This window comes from Trachypithecus francoisi, unplaced genomic scaffold (genome assembly GCF_009764315.1).
Source record: "Trachypithecus francoisi isolate TF-2019V2 unplaced genomic scaffold, Tfra_2.0 Lachesis_group5, whole genome shotgun sequence".
In the NCBI taxonomy this organism is placed as follows: Eukaryota; Metazoa; Chordata; class Mammalia; order Primates; family Cercopithecidae; genus Trachypithecus; species Trachypithecus francoisi.
Window position 1 is genome coordinate 36,687,950 of NW_022681470.1, and position 24,059 is coordinate 36,712,008.

Consider the following 24,059-nt stretch of genomic DNA (forward strand, 5'->3'; position numbering starts at 1 on the left):
GGGGGATTTAGGAAGCAAGGAGAAGACAGACCAACACAAGGTATAAGAAGTAGCAATTGTGCATAGGCTGCTACTAGGGTAATCCTGCTCCAAGCACAGTGACAGAACTTTAGTGTTTTCTCTGTTGCCAAGGGGATAGCATGGGGCTGAAAAAGTATAAACGGGCTTTTGGGGTAAAGGAGATCCCATATCTTATATCTCCCTTTGATTGATGGTATAAAATTGGGCAAATTACTTAGCTTTTTCAGTACTTGTTTCCCTTTCTTTCTTTCTTTTCTTTTTTCTTTCTTTTTTTTTTTTTTTAGAGGGAGTCTCACTCTGTTAACAGCCCAGGCTGGAGCGCAGTGGTGCCATCTCGGCTCACTGCAACCTCAGCACCCCAAGTTCAAGCAAGTCTCCTGTCTCAGCCTCCCGAGTAGCTGGGATTACAGGCACCCGCTACCACGCCAGGCTAATTTTTGTATTTTTAGTAGAGACGGGGTGTCACCATCTTGGCCAGGCTGGTCTTGTACTCCTGACCTCGTGATCCACCCGCCTCGGCCCCCCCAAAGTGCTCAGATTACAGGCGTGAGCCACCGTGACCGGCCAGTATGTGTTTCTTCGTTTTAAAACAGTGAGTATATTTAATAAGTTGGTTGTTTACATTCAGTAAAATAACGCATGAAAAGCATCTAACACAGGGCTTTAAACAGCAAGACCGGGCAAAATCTAAATAACATTTTCCTTATGTTGTCTTTTTTGCTACCACTTGCACCATACGATTACCCACATTTCCTGTCCCCTCCAGTGCAGCTTCCTGGAGACATTTTACACGTATACAGGACTTCTGTGCATCCCATTAAAGCATAGCTGTAGGCCCTACAAAGAGGGACCATTACTGCCTCCTGCTGTCATTGATATTCGACAAACATTTATTGAGCACGTACAATGTCCTAGTTACTGTGCTAGGCCATTTTGGGGTATAGAGAGATAAAAGAGACCTTAACGTCTTCAAGACACTTGATGAGAAACAATCTCTGGGTAAATAACTATCGGAGTTCAGAGGGTGGACAGAAGTGATGGGCGGCGAGTCTGTGTGCAGTGAGCACCTAGTGGAAGGTGGCATTATTTGCAGAAGAGAGGTCCTTTCAGCTAAGTCTTGACAGATGATTTCACCACGCGGAGATTGAGAAATAAGGACAAAGATATGAGAAGATATGTTGGCCATAGAGGGCCTCTCAAAGCACTGTTACAGCAAAGCCAATACTTAATGGGAGGAAACTCCGTTTTACTTGCGTGGAGTCTCAAGTCATTAGAGTGCATGTTAAACAGAACTGTAACCCTCGCGAATAAAACGGCCACAGTGACAGTAGTGGGTAACCGCAGAGCTGCAACTACTCTGACAAGGGTGACGATTTATTTGGACGACAATTGGTGAAACATTGTAAACTCTCAGAAGCTGCCGTTTCCAGACTTTTGAATGCATTCTTGTCAAATCCCCAGCTTGTTTTCTCAGCCCGGGGTGAAATGCGCAGCCAAAAGGCCCAATGAGCGTCAAAGGGAAAGGGCAGGAGTGGTCTCTTCTGCGGGTATACCTTGGCTCCTCCCGAGTCCTACGAGTTTAACCTTCGCCACGCCAAACATGGCTTCCTCGCGGTTCCGCTCCTTGTTTTATCTCCCTCCCACCTTTCGGCCACACTCAACATGGCCCTAACAGAAGGTTGGCATTCCTGTGGCACTGTCTCAGGACAGTTCTCGCGAGGTTTGCCTGGGCCCGACTGTTCCCGCCCTGCCTCGCGCCGCCGCCACAGCCACTGCCGCTGGCGCCGCTCCTCCTCCGTGTCAGTTGTTGGGCTGTAATGGCGACTGGGCCGCCCCTGCCGAAGTGACTCCCGGGCGGGGGAGCGGGGCCAGACCTGCGCCAGAGGGAACTGCAGAGAGCCGCAGCTCGGGGGGTGGCTTGCCGTAGGGGAGGGGAGGCAGCCTTTTCGCCTTGTCTTCCTTCCCAGCGGACCGGCGGATCCCCGGAGCCGGTGCGAGGCGGGCACCCGGTGCGTCCCCGGAGCGGGGAGGCCAGGCCGGGCAGCCCTGGGGCCGGTCGGGGCGGCGTCACTGCATCCTCCGCCAGGCCCCGCGGGATGCACCGTGGGAGCCGAGGGCGGAGGCGACACTCTCAGGTGAGCTCCGGTAGGACCTGGCTGAGACCGCGGAGTCTCGCTCACCCTCAACTGTCTCTGTCCGCGGTCCCGGGTCCCCGGTGGCAGCGAGAGAGGCGGGGCCGGGCGCGGAGAGTTTTGGCCCTGCTTGGCGTCCCCCTCGGGGAACCTCCCTGGGTTCTGAGGCTTTTGGGGGACCTAGGTTTCGGGTCCCACCAGTGCCTGCTGAAGACGGAATTTCCTTCCTTACCTGCCAGTGTCCTCCCGCCTCCTCTGCCCCTCCTCTAGCCTGCAGAGAGGTAAGATACCTCTAGCCTTTGCTCCCCGGAGAAGTGTCCCTTCTTCATTTGGCGATCATGCATATTTGGGGAGATTCCGGGGGCTGACTCCAATGGCGAGGATGATCAGTTTCTGTTCCTTTTCGGTGGGGATCACATTCTCAAGTATAGGGAAAACTTTGATCTACTTTAGTCTAGCGGCTGCTGAAGGTAGTCTACCGGTTTATTCACAGATAATTTGGGAAGAGATTTAAAAAGCTTTATGTTTTGGAAGTTAGCAGTGTTTTCCTCCGCCTTCTTTTAAATGCCGCTCAACATCCAATGTCACAATATATGAATTGGAATTTGCCTGGATTTTAAATTTTGAGAGAGAAAGTTGCACATAGGCATAGATTTTAATGTTTTAATGCAGTAGCAAATCTTTCATATGGGAAAAAACAGGTTGTCAGAAATAGTGATCAGTATCCATGTACTCCACCTGATTGTTTTGTTTTGCTGGTGATCCTTGTTTTGAATTTGGGGAAGTAGTCGTTATTGTTACCATGTTAACGATACCTCCTGCCGTGTATTTGAAGAGTTTTAAAAGAAAGACTATCTTTGGTAGAGCTAGTAACAACCTGAAAAGTTCTGTAGAAACAATGATAAAATACAAAAAGTTGCCCTGCATTCTAAAAATTTCTTAGTTTAAATATTGTTTTTAAACAAGGAAATGCACTGCTAATGACATGGAATTATGACTTTGAGGGATTAGTTGTTAGACCCATGCTGAAAGTTGCTTCAAAGCCATGGGCGTATAATAATTAGTTTCGGTGTGCTAAATTGACAAATTTCATTTAATGTAATAAAATAAATCTGAATCATTTGAACTGTCATTGCATTAAATTTAAGATACTGTAATCTGAAAATAAACTTCAAGCTAGAATACATTATATGTGTGGATAAATACATGCGTATCTCTGTATCTCTTCTGTTTATCCTCAGTAGCAGAACTTTGTGTATGTAGAGATGGCAAGTTCTACTTGTAAAAAATTTCATACATATGTGAACGAATTTCTTTGATTTTCTGAGATTAATTTGTGTGTATGTCATGTAAGAGTGTTAATACTTAAACAACCAACTTTCTGTGAGGCAATCAATTTATGAGTTATAAAGTTTTTGGATTTTTTCCTTCTGCTTCTGATTGTCAGTCTTTTGCTCATTTTATAACACTTCTACCATATCATGAGCAGAAGAAAGGAGATGAAGTCCTGCTGTAATCAATTTTATTTGTTAAATTGCTATAATTTATAGTGGGAGCAAAAAAGAAGTTGTCCAAAATAACTGACATCATTTTTTGGTGTGCTTCTATATACATTATTTTATTTAGTTTTCACAGTGATCTTGTGAAGTAGGTATGGCAGATATCCTTATTTTGCAGTCATGGAAACTGACACATACGGAAGATCATTTATGTGAATGCCTCTCATTTCTGCAGATAATCTGGGATTAGTTTTATTTTAAAGTAAATATTAATATAGGTACTCTGGTATTTGGCATGATTTTAAAATATAAAAAAATTATTCTATTTTTATTCCTTTTTACATGCCACTTGCCCCTTATGCTGATAATCGCCAGTTCTTTAAAAACATTAGTATTTTTATAACATTTTGTTAATTATTGACAAGTCATGAATTATAATGGATCACTTTACTTCTTTACGTATATACTTTTTGTTTGAACAAGATTCTTAAAGTGTAGTTCATTTATTGTCTTTCACTTTGTTTGGATACTCAGTTCTGTCATCTTTATTCTTCCAGTCATTTATACTCTTAGTTATGTAAAACAAACGTTCAAGCCACATGATCAGTAACATAACTGAAAAGTAGTAATATCTTGATGATGTTATTGTTGAGACAACTGATGATTTAAAAAGTTCTCTGTGTATAATTGTGATTGTTATTTTTGCAATGTGAGGCAAACTGAAATAATTTTCCTTATTGACTTTTCCCATGTCAAAAAATTTTAGTGTTATAGTTTAAAAAAAACAACAGATTGCATAGTATTTTTTTTCTATATATTTTTTTGTTGTTGTTCATTGTTATCATTTGTGGTTATTTTGAGTTCTTCTTTGCCTTTCTCATCTGGTCTGTAAGTTCCATGATGGCAGAGATCCTTTAATCACTACTATGCACCCATTGCCTAGCATATGGTAATATAGTCAACAAATACTAGTTGAAGAAATTGACTAAAGAATGGTCCCAGGATAATATTTTAAATGCAAAACAAAAGACTAGTTCTTAGTTCCTAAGCACACCTCAACTCTTGGGAATATATTCCAGAGATATGCTCAAATTTGCTAGGTAGCAAGGGAATGACAGCCTGGGATTAAAAAGCCACTGGGAATATGCCACAAGTGGAAACTTTATTTACTATTTTAATTATTTGCCTGGGCGCTCTGGCAATAGTTATGGTAATTTAAAGGAAATAGAAACTTTAAGACCCTAACCTGTTATACTAGTACTGTAATTATAGGCTTGTAATAGCTTTTAAGTCACTTCTTAATCTCAGCATTGGGAGTTTAAATTCTTCAAGGCCAGCTAGTCCAATTCCCATATTTTATACATAAGAAAACAGAGGGTTGTATAGGGGTGATATCTCATGCATAGTTGATTTCATAACTGGGAGAAGAATCCACTGCACAGCTAGCTGCTAAGTCTACATTTGTTTAATATGTCAGATAATTATAAAATCAGAACATAATTGTGATCAACCTGGCAGTCTATTTAGTATTAATTAAAAACTCAAAATGGGCCTTTTTTTTCGTGAATCAAAAATGTTAACTAATGAATCTGAACCCTCTCCTTTGTAATTGGGACTACAAATTGATACCATTGAAGCAAACTTCTGGAAGGAAATTTGGCATTTCCTATCAAAATTAAAAGTATATATATTCTTTGATAGAATCATTTCCTGCTTAGGAGTTTATCTTACATAAATTTTAACACAGCACAGGAATTCTTTAAGAATATTTATATTAGCATTATTCCAGGATGTCAATAACTTTTATAAATAATTTTAAAATGTCCTAAATGTCTGTTGGTAGGCTAATAGTTAAAAGTCTAGTATATTTATGCTGTGAATTACTATGCAGTTGTTAACAGGTTTCAGGGTATCTATATTTACTTCATGAGCAGCAGCTGAGCATATCCTTCAGCTCCTGGGACCATGCGGTGTACCTTCTGGGTTCAAAACCTAACTGCACCACTTTCTAGCTGTGACTCTTGGTAAATTACTAAAAGTCAGCTATAAATTGGATATACTAGTGGTTCTCATCTTACAGGGGTACCATGAGAATTAAATGAGTTAACACTTATGCCCTAAGTAAGCATTAATAAACTCACGTAAGTGTTTGCTGTTACTATTATGTATTGACTTGGAAGAATGTTCATGATATAAAATTAAGTGAAAAAATAAGTTGTACTATACTATAGAATATGATTCATTTAAAAAACACATAGACAAATAAATGTAGTTTTGTTTTCATTTTGCATGTGAATAGAAAAAAGGGCTATAAGGACAGACATTAAACCATTAAATATGTGTTACTCCTGAGGGAGTGGATGACTTTTCTTTTTTACTTTAGACATTTTTGTATGGTTTTATTATAAGAATTACTTTCATAATTTTTGAAACTTTTTTCTAAAAAAAATTGAAGTAAATTTTTTCTTCTATTAAATAGTGCTACAAATGTAATTTTGAATGTGATTTTTAGAGATATACACATTTAATCAACAGAGTATCTCATAATTAGATCTTGTGTCAAAACACTTGTTGATGGAAGGGCCAGGACTTGGTGACTCATGCCTGTAATTCCAGCTCTTAGAGAGGCCGAGGCGAGTGGGTCACTTGAGGTCAGGAGTTTGAGACCGGTCTGGCCAACATGGCGAAACCCGTTTCTTTCTAAAAATACGAAAACTAGCAAGGCATGGTGCAGGCCTGTAAACCCATCTACTCGGGAGGCTAAGGCAGGAGAATTGCTTGAACCAGGGAGGTGGAGGTTGCTGTGAGCCAAGACTGTGACACTGCCTGGGCAACAGAGCAAGACTCCATCTCAAAACAACCAAACAAACAAAACTTTTGTTGGTTGGGTGCAGTGTCTCATGCCTATAATCCCAGCACTTTGGGAGGCTGAGGCGAGCAGATCACCTGAGATTAGGAGTTTGAGACCAGCTTGGCCAACATAAGGAAATCCCACCTCTACTAAAAATACAAAACTAGCTGGGCATGGTGGCAGGTGCCTGTAATCCCAGCTACTGGGGAGGCTGAGGCAGGAGAATCGCTTGAACCTGAGAGGTGGAGGTTGCAGTGAGCCAGGATTACACCACTGCACTCCAGCCTAGGTGACAGAGTGAAACTCTGTCTCAAAACAGACAGAGAAACATACTTTTGTTGGTGGAAGGTTGAAATTTAGGAAAATCCCTAATAAATATGTTTGTTTTTCTGCTAGCTTTGTAACCTTAAGTCTTATTTCTTAATTTACAAAGTAAACCCATAGGCTAGATCAGTGTTTCTTAAATCCGGTATTCCTAAACTGTGCACTGAAATAAGTCCTCACTTATTGTTGTCCATAAGTTCTTGGAAACTGCAACTTCTAAGACCCCAAATGCCTTTAATATTAAACATTGAAATAAATGGGACCTATACGTACATTTAAGAAATACTAAGAAAAGTCAAGGTAATTATTTACCCACTTATTTCAGTTCAGGATGGCAGGTGGCTGGAACCTGTCTCGGCAAGTAGGGCACAAGATAGGCTGCCATTCCATCGCAGGTAGCATTTACACACACACGCACGCGCGCATGCGCATACACACACACACACTCACTCAGACTGGGACCATTTAGACATGCCAATTCATGTCAGTTCACCTAATGCGTTCTCCTCTGTGATATGGGAGGAAACTGGAGTATACGGAGAAAAGCCACACAGACGTGGGGAGAACATGCAAACTCATACATAGATGGTAGCCCTGGTGGGGAATCAAAATTTTTTTCTCATCAAAATTGTAAAGAAATGACATTGAATGAAACTATGCTACGGAGGACCTGCTGTACTATGGAGCACCATAGTAACTCACCTGGACACTATGGGATATTTGAGAAATTTTAAGGGAAACAGCAATATTGGATAGCTGTGGCATATTTGACATCTATAGGACACTGCTCAAACTACCAGTTTGAGATACTGCACAAGAGATTGTGTTACCTTTTTTTTTTGATGACACTGTGTCTTCCAAACGCTAGGTTTTGGGAGGTTGCTGTGATAAAAAGCAAGTACTATGCAAAAATCAGTTTGGAGCAGTAAATGAAGGTGGTGATGTCCAAAATGATTTCAAGATTTGAGAACTTGTATAATGTCTAGTAGGTACACACATCTTATTAAGTAGTTGTAATTTTGTAATAAAAATATTTCAATTTATACGTATTTTTGAACTGCTATTAAGTTGTTAGGCTAAAAATACTTATTAGGTTGTGAACTTAACTCCTTAGTAAATGGAACTGTTAGGTATTTTTTTGGCCTAGGGGTTTCATGATTTTAAAAAAAAACAAAAAACTGGCATACTGAGGGGTCTGTGAACTGAGAAAGTTTAGGAACCTCTTGAACTTTTGACCAGGACACATACAGTAAGAAATATATTTTCCATGTTCTGTGCTCCCAGAGGTTGATTTTTTTACATTTACCTTTATTTTTTATTTTTTTAAATAAAAAGAACAAACGTGTTATATGTGTATGTGTATATATAAAATGAAACAAAAGTTTCACTTTTTAAAGTTTTACTTTAAAAAGCCCTCATGGCCAGGCATGGTGGCTCATACCTGTAATCCCTGCACTTTGAGAGGCTGAGGCAGGCGGATCACTTGAGGTCAGGAGTTCAAGACCATCCTGGCCAACATGGTGAAATACCATCTCTACTAAAAATACAAAAAAATTAGCTTGGCATGGTGGCACGCACCTGTAATCCCAACTACTCGGTAGGCTAAGGCAGGAGAATCACTAGAACCTGGGAGGTGGAGGTTGCAGTGAGCCGAGATGGCGCCACTGCGTGCCAGCCTGGGCAACAGAGAGACTCTGTCTCAAAAATAAAATAAAATAAAATAAGATAAGATAAAATCCCTCACTACTTTCAATACACCTGATATTTGCAAATCAATCTTATATAGTTCCATTAATAAAATGCTAGCTCCAGTCCACCATATTGTTTTGTGTTATTTTAACCTGCTAATGGGTCATGACGACATACTTGAAAACACGAGTATGGTTGACTTCTAATGTCCAGCTTTAATACGGTTTGTTTCTCTGATTAGTTATAAATGAAGTTAGACTACACTTTAGCTTTTATTTTAGATTTGGGTTTCAGGGGGGATACATGTGCAGGTTCGTTACATGGGTATATTGCGTCATGCTGAAGTTTGGACTTCTATTGAACCTATTTTTGGACTTCTATTGAACCTATCACTAAAATAGTGAAACTATTACCCCTTACCCCTCACTTCCCACTTTTTTTTTTTTTTTGAGACAGAGTCTTGCTCTGCCACCCAGGCTGGAGTGCAGTGGCTTGATCTAGGCTCATTGCAACTTCCGCCTCCCAGGTTTAAGTGATTCTCCTGCCTCAGCCTCCTGAGTAGCTTGGACTGCAGGTATGAGCCACCACACCTGGCTAATTTTTTGTATTTTTAGGAGAGATGGGGTTTCATCCTGTTGGCCAGGCTGGTCGTCAACTTGTGAGCTCAAGTGATCTGCCCACCTTGGCCTCCCAAGCTGGGATTACAGGCGTGAGGCACCCATGCCGGGCCCTTTCCCACTTTTGGAATCCACAGTATCTTGTTTTCATCTTTATGTCTATATTTACCCATTGTTTAGACCCCACTTATAAGTGAGAACATGTGATACTTGATTTTCTGTTTCTGCATTAATTTGCTTAGGATAATGGCCTCCAGCTGCATCCATGTTGCTCCAAAGGACATGATTTCATTCATTTTTGTGGCTACATAGTGTTCCATGGTGTATACATACCACATTTTCTTTATCTAATCTACTGGGGTTTTGTTTGTTTGTTTTTTTGTTTTGTTTTGTTTTTGAGACAGAGTCTTGCTCTGTTGCTCAGGCTGGAGTGCAGTGGCCTGATCTTGGCTCACTGCAGCCTCTGCCTCCCGGGTTCAAGCGATTCTCCTGCCTCAGCCTCCTGAGTATCTGGGATTATAGGCGCGCGCCACCACGCCTGGCTGATTTTTCTATGTTTAATAGAGATGGGTTTCACCATGTTGGTCAGGCTGGTCTCGAACTCCAGACCTCGTGATCTGCCCACCTCAGCCTCCCAAAGTGCTGGGATTACAGGCTCCCAGCCTATCTAATCTACTGTTGATAGGTACTTAGGTTGATTCCATGACTTTGCTATTATGAATAGTGCTGTGATAAACATACTAGTGCAGTGTCTTTTTGATAGAATGATTTCTTTTCCTTTGGGTAGGTACCTAGTAGTGGGAATTCTGGGTCTAATGATAGTTCTAAGTTCTTCGAGAAATCGCCATACTCTTTTCCACAGGGATTGGACTAATTTACATTCCCACCAGCAGTGTCTGTTGCTCACTTTTTAATGGAGTTATTTGTTATTTTCTTGTTCATTTGTTTATGACTCCTTGTAGATTCTGGATCTGAGTCCTTTGTCACATGTATAGTTTGCAAATATTGTTTTCTCATTCTTTAGGTTACCTCTTTACTTTGTTGATTCTTTTGCTATGCAGAAGCTTTTTAGTTTAATTAAGTCTTGTTTATCAATTTTTGTTTTGTTGCATTTGCTTTTGAGGTTTTAGTCATAAATTCTTTGCCTAGGCCAATGTGCAGAAGAGTTTTTTTCTAGGTTTTTAAAAAATAGGATCTTGGCCGGGCGTGGTGGCTCAAGCCTGTAATCCCAGCACTTTGGGAGGCCGAGACGGGCGGATCACGAGGTCAGGAGATCGAGACCATCCTGGCTAATACGGTGAAACCCCGTCTCTACTAAAAATACAAAAACTAGCCGGGCGAGGTGGCGGGCGCCTGTAGTCCCAGCTACTTGGAGGCTGAGGCAGGAGAATGGCGGAAACCCAGGAGGCGGAGCTTGCAGTGAGCTGAGATCTGGCCACTGCACTCCAGTCCGGGCGACAGAGCGAGACTCCGCCTCAAAAAAAAAAAAAAAAATAGGATCTTTATAATTTGAGGTTTTATGTTTAAGTCTTTAATACATCTTGAGTTAATTTTTGTATGTGGTGAAAGGTAGGGGTCCAGTTTCATTCTTCTGTATACGCTAGCCAGTTTTTTTTGTTTTTGTTTTTTTGGAGTTTTTTTTTTTTTTTTTTAGCACCGTTTATTGAATAGGTATCCTTTCCCCATTTTTGCTTTTGTCAGCTTTGTTCAAGATCAGCTGGTTATAGGTGTGTGGCTTTATTTCTGGGTTCTCTATTCTGTTACGTTGATGTATGTGTCTGTTTTTGTATTGGTAACATGCTGTTTTGGTTAGTATAGCCTTGTAGTATAGTTTGAAGTTGGGTAATGTGATGCCACTCACTGTGTTCTTTTTACTTGGCTATTCAGGCTCTTTTTTGGTTCCATATTAATCTTAGAATTGTTTTTTCTAATTTGTGAAAAATGATGTTGCTAATTTGATGGGAATAGAATTTTTAGATTGTTTTGGGCAGTATGGTCATTTAAATATTGATTCTTCCAATCCGTGAGCCTGGAATGTTTTTCCATTTGTTTGTGTCATCTGTTATTTCTTTCATTAGTGTTTTGTAGTTCCCCTTGGAGCAATCTTTCACCTCCCTGGTTAAGTTTATTCCTGGGTATTTTATTTTTCATGTGGCTGTTACAGATGGGATTGCATTTTTGATTTGATTCTCAGCTTGAACATTATTGGTGTGTAGAAATGCCACTGACTGTTGTACGTTGATTTTGCATCCTGAAACTTTACTGGTCTTTTTCTTAGATCTAGGAGTTTTTTGAAGGACTCTTTAGGATTGAACAGAGATAATTTGAGTTTCTCTTTTCCTATATGGATGGCTTTGTTTTTAAATTTTAATTTTCTGCCTGATTCCTATGGGTAGGACTTCCAGTATTATGTTGAATAGGAGTCGTAAGAGTAGACATCCTTGTCTTGTTTCAGTTCATAGAGGGGATAGGATGCTTCTGACTTTTGTCTATTCAGTGTGATGTTGATTTTTTTGGAATAGTTTGAGTAAAATTGATACCAGCTCTTCATTTGTCTGGTATAATTTGGCTGTGAATGCATCTGATCCAGGGCTTTTTTTGGTTTGTAGATTTTTTTTTTTTTTATAACTGATTCAATTTTGTAAATCGTTATTGATCTGTTCGGGATTTCATCTTCTTCCTGGTTCAGTCTTGGGAGGTTGTGTGTTCCCAAGAATTTATCCATTTCCTCTGGTTTTCCTAGTTTGTGCACATAAAGATGTTCATAGTAGTCTCTGAGGCTCTTTTGTGTTTCTGTGGTATGAGTTCTGTCACCTTTGTCATTTCTGATTATCTTCTTAGGATCTTCTCACTTTTTTTTTTTAATTTACCTAGAGGTTTTATCTATCTTGCTTATCCTTTCAAAGAACTAACTTTGTTTTGTTGATCCTTTGTATTTTTTTTTTTAATGGTATCAGTTAATTTAGTTCTGCTCTGATCTTAGTTACTTCTTTGTTTTCTGCTAGCTTTGGGTTTAGTTTGTTCTTGTTTTTCTGGTTCCTTTAAGTTCAACATTAAGTTGTCAATTTGATATCTTACTCTTTTTGATGTAGGCACTTAGTGCTATAAACGTTCCCCTTAACATTGCTTTTGCTGTATCCCAGAGGTTTTGGTATGTTTGTTTTTCTATTTTCATTTGTTTTGAAGTATTTTTTTATTTCTGCCTTAATTTGTTGTTGTTTTTTTTTTGTTTTGTTTTGTTTTTTGAGACGGAGTCTTGCTCTGTCCCCCAGGCTGGAGTGCAGTGGCTGGATCTCAGCTCACTGCAAGCTCCGCCTCCCGGGTTTACGCCATTCTCCTGCCTCAGCCTCCCGAGTAGCTGGGACTACAGATGCCCGCCACCTCGCCCAGCTAGTTTTTTGTATTTTTTAGTAGAGACGGGGTTTCACCGTGTTAGCCAGGATGGTCTCGATCTCCTGACCTCGTGATCCGCTCGTCTCGGCCTCTCAAAGTGCTGGGATTACAGGCTTGAGCCACCGCGCCCGGCTAATTTGTTGTTTAACCAAAAGTTAGTTAGGAGCGAGTTGTTTAGTTTCCATGTATTTGTGGTTTTCAGGATTCCTTTTGGTGTCAATTTCTTATTTTATTCTACTGTAGTCTGATAATATGCTTGACATGATTTCATTTTTTTTTTTTTTTGAGACGGAATCTTGCTCTTTCGCCCGGGCTGGAGTGCAGTGGCTGGATCTCAGCTCACTGCAAGCTCCGCTTCCCGGGTTTACGCCATTCTCCTGCCTCAGCCTCCGGAGTAGCTGGGACTACAGGCGCCCGCCACCTCGCCCGGCTAGTTTTTTGTATTTTTAATAGAAACGGGGTTTCACCGTGTTAGCCAGGATGGTCTCGATCTCCTGACCTCGTGATCCGCCCGTCTCGGCCTCCCAAAGTGCTGGGATTACAGGCTTGAGCCACTGCGCCCGGCCTGATTTCATTTTTTAAGAATATATTGAGACTTGCTTTATGACTGAGCTTGTGGTCCATCTTAGAATGTTCCATGGGTAGATGAGAGTGTATATTCTGTGATTTTTAGGTACAGCATTCTGTAGAAGTCTGTTAGGTCCCTTTGGTCCAGTGTCTAAGTCCAGAGTTTCTTTGTTAGTTTTTTACTTTGACGTTCTGTTTCTAATGTATATAGACACATACATTTACAAATGGAAATCTCTTTTATAGATGTAAATGTCATTTACAAAAGGATTTCAGAATAGCCAGCTAAATGCCAGAAAAGTGTATTTTAATTGCACAGGTGATCTTTTTTCTTTTTTTTTTTGAGACGGAATCTGACTCTTGTCACCCAGGCTGGATGAAGTGCGGTGGCGCGATCTTGGCTTACTGCAACCTCCACCTCCTGGTTCTCCTGTCTCAGCCTCTTGAGTAGCTGGGATTACAGGCACCTGCCACCACACCTGGCTAATTTTTGTTTGTACTTTTAGTAGAGACGGGTTTTACCTTGTCGGCCAGGCTGGTCTCGAACTCTTGACCTCAGGTGATCCACCCGCCTCGGCCTCCCAGAGTGCTGGGATTATAGGCATGAGCCACTGTGCTCGGCCTACAGGTGATCTTTTTAACCTAGCTACTATTTCTTAGGTGAAATTACTAAATTCAGGATGGAGCCCATTAAGGAATAGGGCAAAGAAAGCCTTCTCTGTACCTGGACTCAGCGTGAATAGATCTGAAAAAGGAGGAAGCTTACTTTACCTGACAGCCTACCTTTTATAAACACTATCTAGGATAACTTTCTTTTCACCTTCAGGGAAGAGTAGTAACAGAGCCGAAAGGTTAGCAGATTTAATTTTTCTTATCAATTAGTTGCTTAAGCTTTTTATTTGCCTTCTACAGTCTTTTTTTTAAAAGCAATAAAAATATTGAAATCTTTTTAGAAGCTTCTGCACACTAACAGGCATCCCTAGATGAAACTGATTTGGGAGCCCTCATTTTCAAATGTACTTCTTAAAGTGCAGTGTTCATTTGGAATGTACCGTTGTGATTTTAAATTACCTTAAGTAAGATTTCACCATTTTTGTAAGCATTTGCTGCTTCTGGGACCTAACAATACTGCATGTATAAGCTGGAAGGTATAGTACTCAGGTCTTAGAAATTAAGGATCCCATTTTTACCTTGAATAGTGGCTTTGGCTCTCGGATCCCCTTGGTCAACTTAGCTAATGATTTTTCCCTCCCTGAGCATGCAAGAAAAAGAAATAAAGGGGGCTAGAACACACAAATCTTTGCAAATTTCTGAAAGCTGAAATTGGTACCCCCTCAGTATTACCATTTAAACTAATTTCTGTCTAAACCAGCCAGACATTCTGAGGCCTCTAACTAGATCCAAGACAGTTAGATGCAGTTGGATCCTGGACCCAGTCCAGTTTCTGTTATAACTTCCAAACCTAGTTTGGATCAGAAATTTGCTCAAACTCGGATAGCTCAAATGCACACCCATGGAGCTTCAGAATCTGAGAGAGAACTTACCCACAATCTCCAGCAGCTTTGAGAGAGCAGTGGACAAAATGAGTCCAGTGGGTACCTTGCTTTGTCACTTGGTGTTCTTGGGAGTTGCTAGAAGCTTTAGTTTGGATCCCACTTCTGACACCATCTATTAAAATAAAAACCTTAGACAAATTAAATTTAACAGAATTTGATTGAGCAGAGAACAGTTCATAAATCAGCCAGCTTCCAAACCAGAATAGGTTCAGAGAGGCTCCTTAGACTACCCTTTATACAATAGATCATCTCTGAAAATGTGTATAGTTGCTACATTTTTGTATGATAAGTTATTAAATGTTATAGAGCAATAATGATGTAAAGAAGACCTTTGTACAAATAGAAGGATATTCTTCCAAAGAGAAAATCTGATTTATCTTTGATTAGTTTGGATTTCGGTGATTTTTTAAAAAGCCATTTATAGTTTTTGTTGTTGTTAGTGGGCTTGTAGAAGTTGTTTCTGGAATTGTGGCACCTTCCTTTTTAAAAACTATATCTAAAAATCATTGATGAGTAATAGTAATAGCACTGGCCATAATTTAATAGGTTTCATTTCTTTTCTTTTCTTTTTTTTTTTTTTGAAACTGAGTCTCACTCTGTCGCCCAGGTGGGAGTACAGTAATGCGATCTCGGCTTCCTGCAACCTCCGCCTTCCAGGTTCAAGCAGTTCTGTCTCAGCCTTCCAGGTAGCTGGGATTACAGACATGCACCACTACATCCAGCCAATTTTTGTATTTTTAATAGAGACGGGATTTCACCATGTTGGCCAGGCTGGTCTCAAACTCCTGACCCCAGGTGATCTGCCTGCCTCGACCTCCCAAAGTGCTGGTATTACAGGTGTGAGCCACCGGGCCCTACTGGCTTCATTTCATTCATGATTTCATGTCTAAATTTTAAAAGTGAAAATATTTTATGAAAGAATTTCTTTTTAATTTTGAGATTGTTTTAAAATATAAAATACATATGCACATGTATACTTATTTTTTTAAAGTGTTACCATGTAAGATATTTTCTGTTTAAGAATGTCTAACCTTTTCATGTTGTATAAAATACCTGGCTTCATATGTATATTTGTGCCTGTTTGCTTTGAAGAATTGGATTCTGAGACTTATCAGTGTCATTTGGCAAACAGGTCTGGAGCACTCAGTGTGGCTATATACTATGCATGAACTAGGGATATAAAGAGAATAAGGCCAGGTGTGGTGGCTCATGCCTATAATCCCAGCACTTTGAGAGGCCAAGGCGGGTGCATCACCTGAGGTCAGGAGATCGAGACCAGCCTGGCCAACATGGCGAAACCCCATCTCTATTAAAAATACAAAAATTAGTTGGATGTGGTGGTGCGTGCCTGTAATCCCAGCTAACTAAGGAGGCTGAGGCAAGGGAATCACTTGATCCTGGGAGGTGGAGGTTGCAGTGAGCCGAGATTGCGCCACTGCACTCCAGCCTGGATAACAAGAGAAAGACTCTGTCTCAAAAAAAAAAAAAAAAATAGAGGAATAAACTATCTCCACAGTTTTATGTAAGAGACAGATATGTCAATAATAGTACAGAGGAGTAAAGAGAATTGATAAAATTCTGTGAATGGATTCATAAAGAGGAAGCAAGTATACTGCATTAAGGAGTCATTAAAGGCTTCCAATGAAAGAAAAATTGTTTCAATTTCCTTAAACAGCCTCTCAGTGACTAAGTTATTGAATGTAGAAGGAGACTTTTGAAAATGAACTTGCTTTCCACGCTGCCCAGAGAGGGGTGCCTACAGTGTTGTTCTGGATTCCCATTGTAACTTAAAGGGAAACGTTTACAATATCCAGAGGCCTAGATGTCCTGCAAATGAAGGAGGAGGATGTCCTTAAGTTCCTCGCAGGAGGAACCCACTTAGGTGGCACCAGCCTTGACTTCCAAATGGAACAGTACATCTATAAAAGGAAAAGTGATGGCATCTGCATCATAAATCTGAAGAGGACCTGAAAGAAGCTTCTGCTGGCAGCTCATGCCATTGTTACCTTTGAAAACCCTGCTGATGTCAGCGTCATGTTCTCCAGAAATACTGGCCAGAAGGCTGTGTTGAAGTTTGCTGCTGCCACTGGAGCCACTCCAATTGCTGACCGCTTTACTCCTGGAACCTTCACTAACCAGATCCAGGCTGCCTTCCGGGAGCCACGGCTTGTGCTGGTTTGACCACCAGCCTCTCACTGAAGCATCTTAGGTTAACCTACCTACCATTGCTCTATGTAACACAGATTCTCCTTTGCGCTGTGTGGACATTGCCATCCCATGCAACAGTAAGGGAGCTCACTCAGTGGGTTTGATGTGGTGGGTGCTGGCCCAGAAAGTTCTGTGCGTGTGTGGCACCATTTCCCGTGAACACCTGTGGGAGGTCATGCCTGATCTCTACTTCTGCAGAGATCCTGAAGAGACTGAAAAAGCAGAGCAGGCTGCTGCTGAAAAGGCTGTGACCAAGGAAGAATTTTAGGGTGAATGGACTATGTCAGCACCTGAGTTTAACACTACTCAGCCTGAGGTTGCAGACTGGTCTGAGGGCATGCAGGTGCCCTCTGTGCCTATTCAGCAGTTCCCTACTAAAGACTGGAGTGCTCAGAAGACTGGTCTACAGCTCCCACTGCTTAGGCCACTGAATGGGTAGGAATAATCATTGAATAGTCTTAAGCTGTTCTTGCATGGACTCTTAAGCAACATGGAAACGGAGTTGATGGAAAATTAACAGCAGTTTCTAAAAAAGGCAAAAAGAAATTATTTCTTTTTTCCTTGGAGTTTTCCTCAAAAAGTGATCAATGTGTCTGCTTTAAAAAAAGAATTCAGAAGCAGAAGCTGGGCTTGGTGGTGTGTGCTGTAATTCCAGCTGCTTGGGAGGCTGAAGTGGGAGGATTGCTTGAGCCCAGGAATTCAACAAGACTAGCCTGGGCAATATAATGAGACCCTGTCTTCAAAAAAATAAAAAATAAAAAATATATACACTGAAAAATCTACTTCCTGTCCTGGACCCTCACTTCCTCTCCTTGGAGTTAACCAATATTAACTTTCTTATGTATAAGGGAAAATTCTGTAGTGAAACTTTTTTACTTTTAGGAAAAAATAATCCTGACTTGCAAACTGTAAGACTCCTTTTTGTAGATATATTCCTTGATATTAATTTAGAAAAGTACTCAGGATAACTAGATAGTAAGCAAAAGTGTAGGCCTATTTTTAGGGCTCCCCCCTTCTTTTGGTTATTCCTGGTCCTGTTTGCTGCCCTCAACTCTCCTAAAGTAAAAATCTGTGGGTGTCTTGTTTACGAAGTTTAACTCTTTGTTTCATCGGTGTGGGGCATTGTGTTCTCTTTTATCCTTACTCTGCCTCCTATGCTGCAAAGGCCAAAGTAGTACTAATGTTACATAGTATCTTCTGGATTTCCTGGATTACAGTAAGTCACTCCGTTTTTGTAAAAGTAGTTGTTGAGGTTTATATTTTGTAAGTAGAAACATGTCAGGCTAAATTCTCAGGTTAGTGGTATATTAGACTATGTTATGGGAGTGTTGGTTATTCTGGAATTTACTTGGAACAGTGTAATAGATCTGAGTTATAACTGAGTATTTTCCACTTTTTTGTCTGCTGGTCCTTACTAAATTTACTATTTGTCCATTTTATGTTGAGGATAGATAGTAGGAATATTGCAGACTCTTCTTTTTCTTAATCTTTCAGAGAGAGGTGATTGTTATATAGGATCTGATATAGATGAGAGAACTGAAATGTAGCAAAGATATGGGAAATATTCTCTCTAAGAGCCAGAATGAAGTCATTTGTTTCATCTTTTATCCCTTAATGCCTGGCACTTAGTAGGAGGCCAATAAATATTGAGCAAAATGAAACTATGTGATTGAATGAAAACACTGTCAGTACATGTGAAACAAAAATTTGCTGTTAGAAGATAATTGAGAATTGGCTATTTCACAGTGTCATCTTATATCTTACTTGTGTATACACACCACAGGTATAGATCATTGTTTCACAGATGTTTTGGTATTAAGACCGCCTCATACACTTGAGTTATGAAAGACTCAAAAAGATTTTGTTCATGTGGGATTTCTCTATTGATGTTTACTGTATTTGAAATTTTCAATGTACTTGTTTATTTAAAATAATGATAAACATGTTGCATGTTAAAATAATAACTTTCTGTTGTTGCTTTTGTTTTCTTTCTTTTTTTTTTTTTTGAGACAGAGTCTCGCTCTGTTGCCCAGGCTGAAGTGCAGTGGCGCAATCTCGGCTCCTTGCAACCTCTGCCTCCTGGGTTTAAGCAATTCTCCTGCCTCAGCCTCCCAGGTAGCTGGGACTAGGCACATGCCACCACACCCGGCTAATTTTTGTATTTTTAGTAGAGACTGGGTTTCACCATGTTGGCCAGGCTGGTCTCGAACTTCTGACTGCAGGTGATCTGCCTGCCTCGACCTCCCAAAGTGCTGAGATTATAGGCATGAGCCACTGCGCCCTGCCTTGTTTTGTTTTTAAGACAGGGTCTCACCCTGTTGCCCAGGCTGGAGTGCAGTAGTGCAATCATAGCTTACTGCAATCTTGACCTTTAAGGCTCAAGTGATCCTCCAACCTCAAGCTTCTTAGTAGCTGCGACTACAGGTGCATGCCACCACACCTGGCTAATTAAAATAAATTTTTTTGTAGAGACTGGGTCTCACTATGTTGTCCAGGCTGGTCTTGAACTCTTGGACTCAAACAATCCTCCTATCTTGGCCTCCCAAAACGCTGGGATTACAGGCGTGACCTGGGCTTAACATTTTTAAATGAAAAATAACTAACTATATCTCAACAGTAAAAAGCAGTGAGTGGCATTGTTTGACATTTTTCAATTCTTTTTAATGTCTGTTTTAATAGAAGACATCTGGATTCTCATATCTGCTTCTGTCTGCATTCAGTCTGCTGTGATATCATATGTCATGTGGCCTTTGGAAAACTCCATTATACATTCATAAGAGAATGAGAATAAAAAAGACAAAGTCTTAATATTATTATGTAAGTAGTTTTGATTTCAAAGACGCTTCCTGAAAGAGTGTGAGAGACCCTCAAAGATCCCTGAACCACACTTTGAGAACTGGTAGTACAGATTATAAATTCAGAGTAGAAAAGAACCTTACAGGTCATATGGCCATCTCTTCTTGAGGTCACCTTTTCTTGTAGTTGTTTCTGGTTTATGCAGCTGGATTACTGAGAGAAGGAATACCTCATTTGTTTTTTGTGGGATAATCATGAGCTGGCACTTGGGGATGGTGAGTTTGATGTGCCTTTCAGATTTCTAAATAAGCAGTTTGATATGTGGGTTAGGATATCAGAGGTAAAATCTGGTGTTTTGGTAGTCATTGGCATGTAGGTGGTTTTGAAAGCCTTTTGCAAGAGTGAGGTTGCCCAGCGAAAGAGTATAGTGTTAGAAGCAAAAAAGCTGAAGGTCAAATCCTTCTGAGCTTCAAGGTTTAAAAGACATATAGAGAAAGACTAGTAAAGGAGACTGAGAAAGAGAACTAGAGAAGTGGGAAAATGTATGTATTGTATGTCTGGAGTGTAGTGTATAGAAGTCAAGGGAAAAGAGTGCTGTTGTTGTTGTTGTTTTGTTTTTTTGAGATGGACTCTCGCTGTGTCACCCAGGCTGGAGTGCAGTGATGCGATCTCAGCACCCTGCAACCTCCAACTCCCTGGTTCAAGCGATTCTCTTGCCTCAGCCTCCTGAGTAGCTGGGATTACAGGCACGCACCACCGCACCCGGCTGAAAAGAGTGTTTTTAGAGAATGGTCAGTTGTAAGGAAGCTGCCAGGAGGTCAAGGTCAAGTAGATTGAGGATTGAAAATACCCATTAGATTTGGAGACGAAGAGGTTTTGGTGATTTTAATGAGAGTTGTGGAGAAATGGGGATGGCAACCACATTGGAATTGCTTGAAGAGTCAAGAGTCTAAATGGACACTGAGTGTATTCAACTTTTTTTTTTTTTTTTGGGACAGAGTCTCACTCTGTTGCCAGGCTGGAGTGCAGTGGTGCGATCTCGGCTCACTGCAAGCTCCGCCTCCTGGGTTCACGCCATTCTCCTGCCTCAGCCTCCCAAGTAGCTGGGACTACAGGCGCCCACCACCATGCCCGGTTAATTTTTTGTATTTTTAGTAGAGACGGGGTTTCACTGTGTGAGCCAGGATAGTCTCGATCTCCTGACCTCATGATCCACGCACCTCGGCCTCCCAAAGTGCTGGGATTACAGGTGTGAGCCACCGCACCCGGCGCCAGTAGGCACAAAATTTTTAACAAGGCAAATATGTTTGCTAAGTTGTAGCTAATAATTAGCAGTGGTACCCCTCTAGTAATTTCTGCAAATAATCTATGTACATTATTCCCTTTTAAGAAACACTAACATTTTTTGTAAGGTTGAAGCCATAGACCTAGTAGTCAGTGTTTGCTTTGAGTGGGTAGCTGAGAGAAATGTCTTTCCTTCTGAGTAGTTTCTGCTGTTCAGTGAATCTAGATGGCAATGTTTCATTTGTTCCAGTTTAACTGTTAATCACCCTGTTCGTGTCAGTGAGTGTATAAATGAGTATCCAGTAGCATTTATATGTATTTGTTATACTTTTTTTTAGTGTAATCATAATTAGGCTTTTACTTGGTGATAGAGCGGTAGCATTATCTTTTACTCCAGTTTTCTAATTTATTGCACATTAATGAAGACATGCTTTTATCAAATGGCTCCCATTATTTCCATGACATCATATATTTAGCTTATGCGACTACCTGTAGCGCTTTTCTTTGCCCTGTTATCAGCGGGCCAAATTTTGTGTGTGTGTTCCTTGTAATTTGTTTTGCTATATATTCTTACAGGCTACTTGCAAAATAGTATGTGAATTTCATTTCCTTATTTTTAATTTCTTTTCATTTTCTATTTTTTCAGTTTCTTTTTTCCCCCCTCATTTACTGCCATAGGATAAATATGTTAATTGTTCCTCTTTCTTTCTTATGAGTGGTTTTGCAGCCTGGCCCTTTAACTGCTTCTTCTGCTTCTGAGATCATGTTTCTTAACACTACTGTTGACCCATCATACCTCATCCTTCCACTGGCAGCCCTGCCTTTGATTCTCCTTTATTTTTTTCTGTTTAAATGGAGCTCATAACAGCTTCTAATGCTGTCGTTTGTTCATTTGTTCATTGAAGGTTCTGTTGATCTCTAGATGAGTAAGAAGATACAGTCCTTAAGGACCACACAACCTTGTGGGGAGACTGATACATATATACTATTTGTAACTCTATTATAGCATTCATTATATTGTATACTATTTGTTTATGTGTGTATCTCCTTTACTTGATTATGAGCCTTAAGTGCTCAATGAATGTTCATTGAATGAATGAATTATGTATAATGTATGTATGTGTGTATATGTATATAATGATAAGAACTATGAAAAATGAGCAGAGGCCAGCCATGGTAGCTCATGCCTGTATTCCCAGTGCATTGGGAGGCCAAGGCTGGAGGATTGCTTGAGGCCAGGATTTGAAGAACAGCCTGGGCAACAAAAGAGACCTGTCTCTAAAAAAAATAAGGTAAATTAGTTGTACATGGTGGCACATGCCTGTAGTTCTAGCAACACAGGAGGCTGAGGCAAGTGGATCGCTTGAGCCCAAGAGTTTCAGGCTACAGTGAACCATGATTGCACCACTGTACTCCAGCCTGGGTGACACAGCAAGACCCTGTCTCTAAAAAAGAAAAAAAAAGAAAAGGAAAAAATGAAAAGAGTACTATAGGAAACAGAGAAGTACTAATTGAAGTACTAATTTTATTAAGAGCCAGTTTGGGAAAGATTTATAGGAGATGACATCAGAGTTTGGCTTTGAAGGGCATTCTTACCAGAGAAAATTTAGGAAAAGACAGTGTGGAGATAATGAAATGTTCTGGATATTCAAAGAATGTACTCTAGGTATACCTATTCGACAGGAAAGTAGTTACACAGTTTTGCTTAAAAAAAAAATAAAAAGGTGAGACTAAATTAATGTTGTGAAGGTCTCCAAGTGTCCATCATGCTAAGGAGTTTGGAGCTCTGTCCCATAAATGATAGTCATTGAAGAGTTATAAAATCAGAATTGCTAGGTTCTGTTTTAGAATGATAACTTAGATTGCAGTATGGAGAATGGATTTAGGAGCAGGATAATTTAGGAAGTTTTTACCATAATTTAAGCTAAAGATGATGCTTTGAACAGAGGCAAGGGGAAGAAAGAAAAATTAGAGAAACATCTTAAATTTTTTTTTTTACAAACAGCTTTATGTATGAGGCATATTTTACATGTCATAATAGAGAAACAACTTAAAGGTATAAATGATATGGTAACTAAGTATATGATGGAATGTGGGAGAGATCGGAATGTCAAAGATGAGCTGGATGCATGTTAATCCAATTTATTAAGAGTATAAGAAGAAAATTTTGAAGATAGATGATAATGAATTTATTTGGTTTTGAACATGAAAAATTTGAGGTGCCAATGGTACTTGGAGATAGACATCAAATAGACTGAAAACTTGCATCTAGAGCTCAGAAATAGATCTGAGGAAGAAATATAACATTTAGGAAATAGTTAAAGCCATGAAAGTATGTGAGGTTGCCTGGGGAGAAGGAGCTAGAGAAGAAGAGGCCTAGGAAAAAGCCTTGGAAATGTTACCATTGATGAATTAGACAGAAGTAGAGAACCCATCAGGAGTTGAGAGGTAAGTGATAAAACAATCAAGAGGCAAGGGAAACAGGAGAAATATGTTTTACGAATCCCAAAAGTAGTGAGAGTTTTAAGGTGAAAGTTTAAGATCCCAAATATTAATAACTTAGTGTTGTAATGCCTGTTGACCGGAAAATTGTATTACTAGAATGTAGGCGTATTTCCTAGGTTTTCTAGACAGATACAATTCTTTTTTAATGTTTAGGCTTTTCTAAGACTTCAGTAAGAATAAGCCTGTAAATCAGAAAAAAATACAGCTTTTTAGACTATGCTCCAATTTTTGGTTTAAAAAATATGGACTTTTTAGTTGAAGAACTGTTCATAACAAAGTGGAAGATAAAGGCAACATTTTATCAGTGGGCTTAAAAAAAAAAACATTTTCTGATGACCAGAGAAAACCCTGCACATATCTCTGAGAGGAACTGTCATTTATTTTGGGGTATTTTCTGTATTCTCTCTCTTTAAAACAGTACATTTCTTAACACATTTTGTGTAGTATATTTGAGATTCATTTCCAGTATGCTACAAAAAATGTGTTAAGAAATATATGAATATAAGAAATATAAGAAATGAAATACAGGAAATGAATTTCAAATATATTTTTCATTAATAGCTTCTTTCCCCTCTAAGTACATGATTTAGAGGTTTGAAATGAATGATTATTTTGTT

The 24,059-nt window shown here is 39.9% G+C and overlaps 1 protein-coding gene and 1 long non-coding RNA gene across 7 annotated transcripts in view; both read left to right on the forward strand.

Moving 5' to 3' along the window:
* The first annotated feature begins 1,765 nt into the window (after positions 1–1,765).
* CEP350 (centrosomal protein 350) overlaps positions 1,766–24,059 on the forward strand; it is a 163,318-nt gene continuing 141,024 nt past the window's right edge. For all 6 annotated transcript variants that reach the window (XM_033196367.1, XM_033196370.1, XM_033196371.1 and 3 more), the window contains exon 1: positions 1,766–2,156. Coding sequence is in view for 1 of the 6 variants with exons in the window: in XM_033196372.1 (XP_033052263.1) it covers positions 2,118–2,156 (39 nt within the window). In the remaining 5 variants the exon portion in view is untranslated. The remainder of the gene's footprint in view (positions 2,157–24,059) is intronic.
* On the forward strand, positions 6,128–16,124 carry LOC117074692. The gene is made up of 2 exons (XR_004433671.1): positions 6,128–6,443; positions 16,054–16,124. It is a non-coding gene; the product is annotated as an uncharacterized LOC117074692 (long non-coding RNA).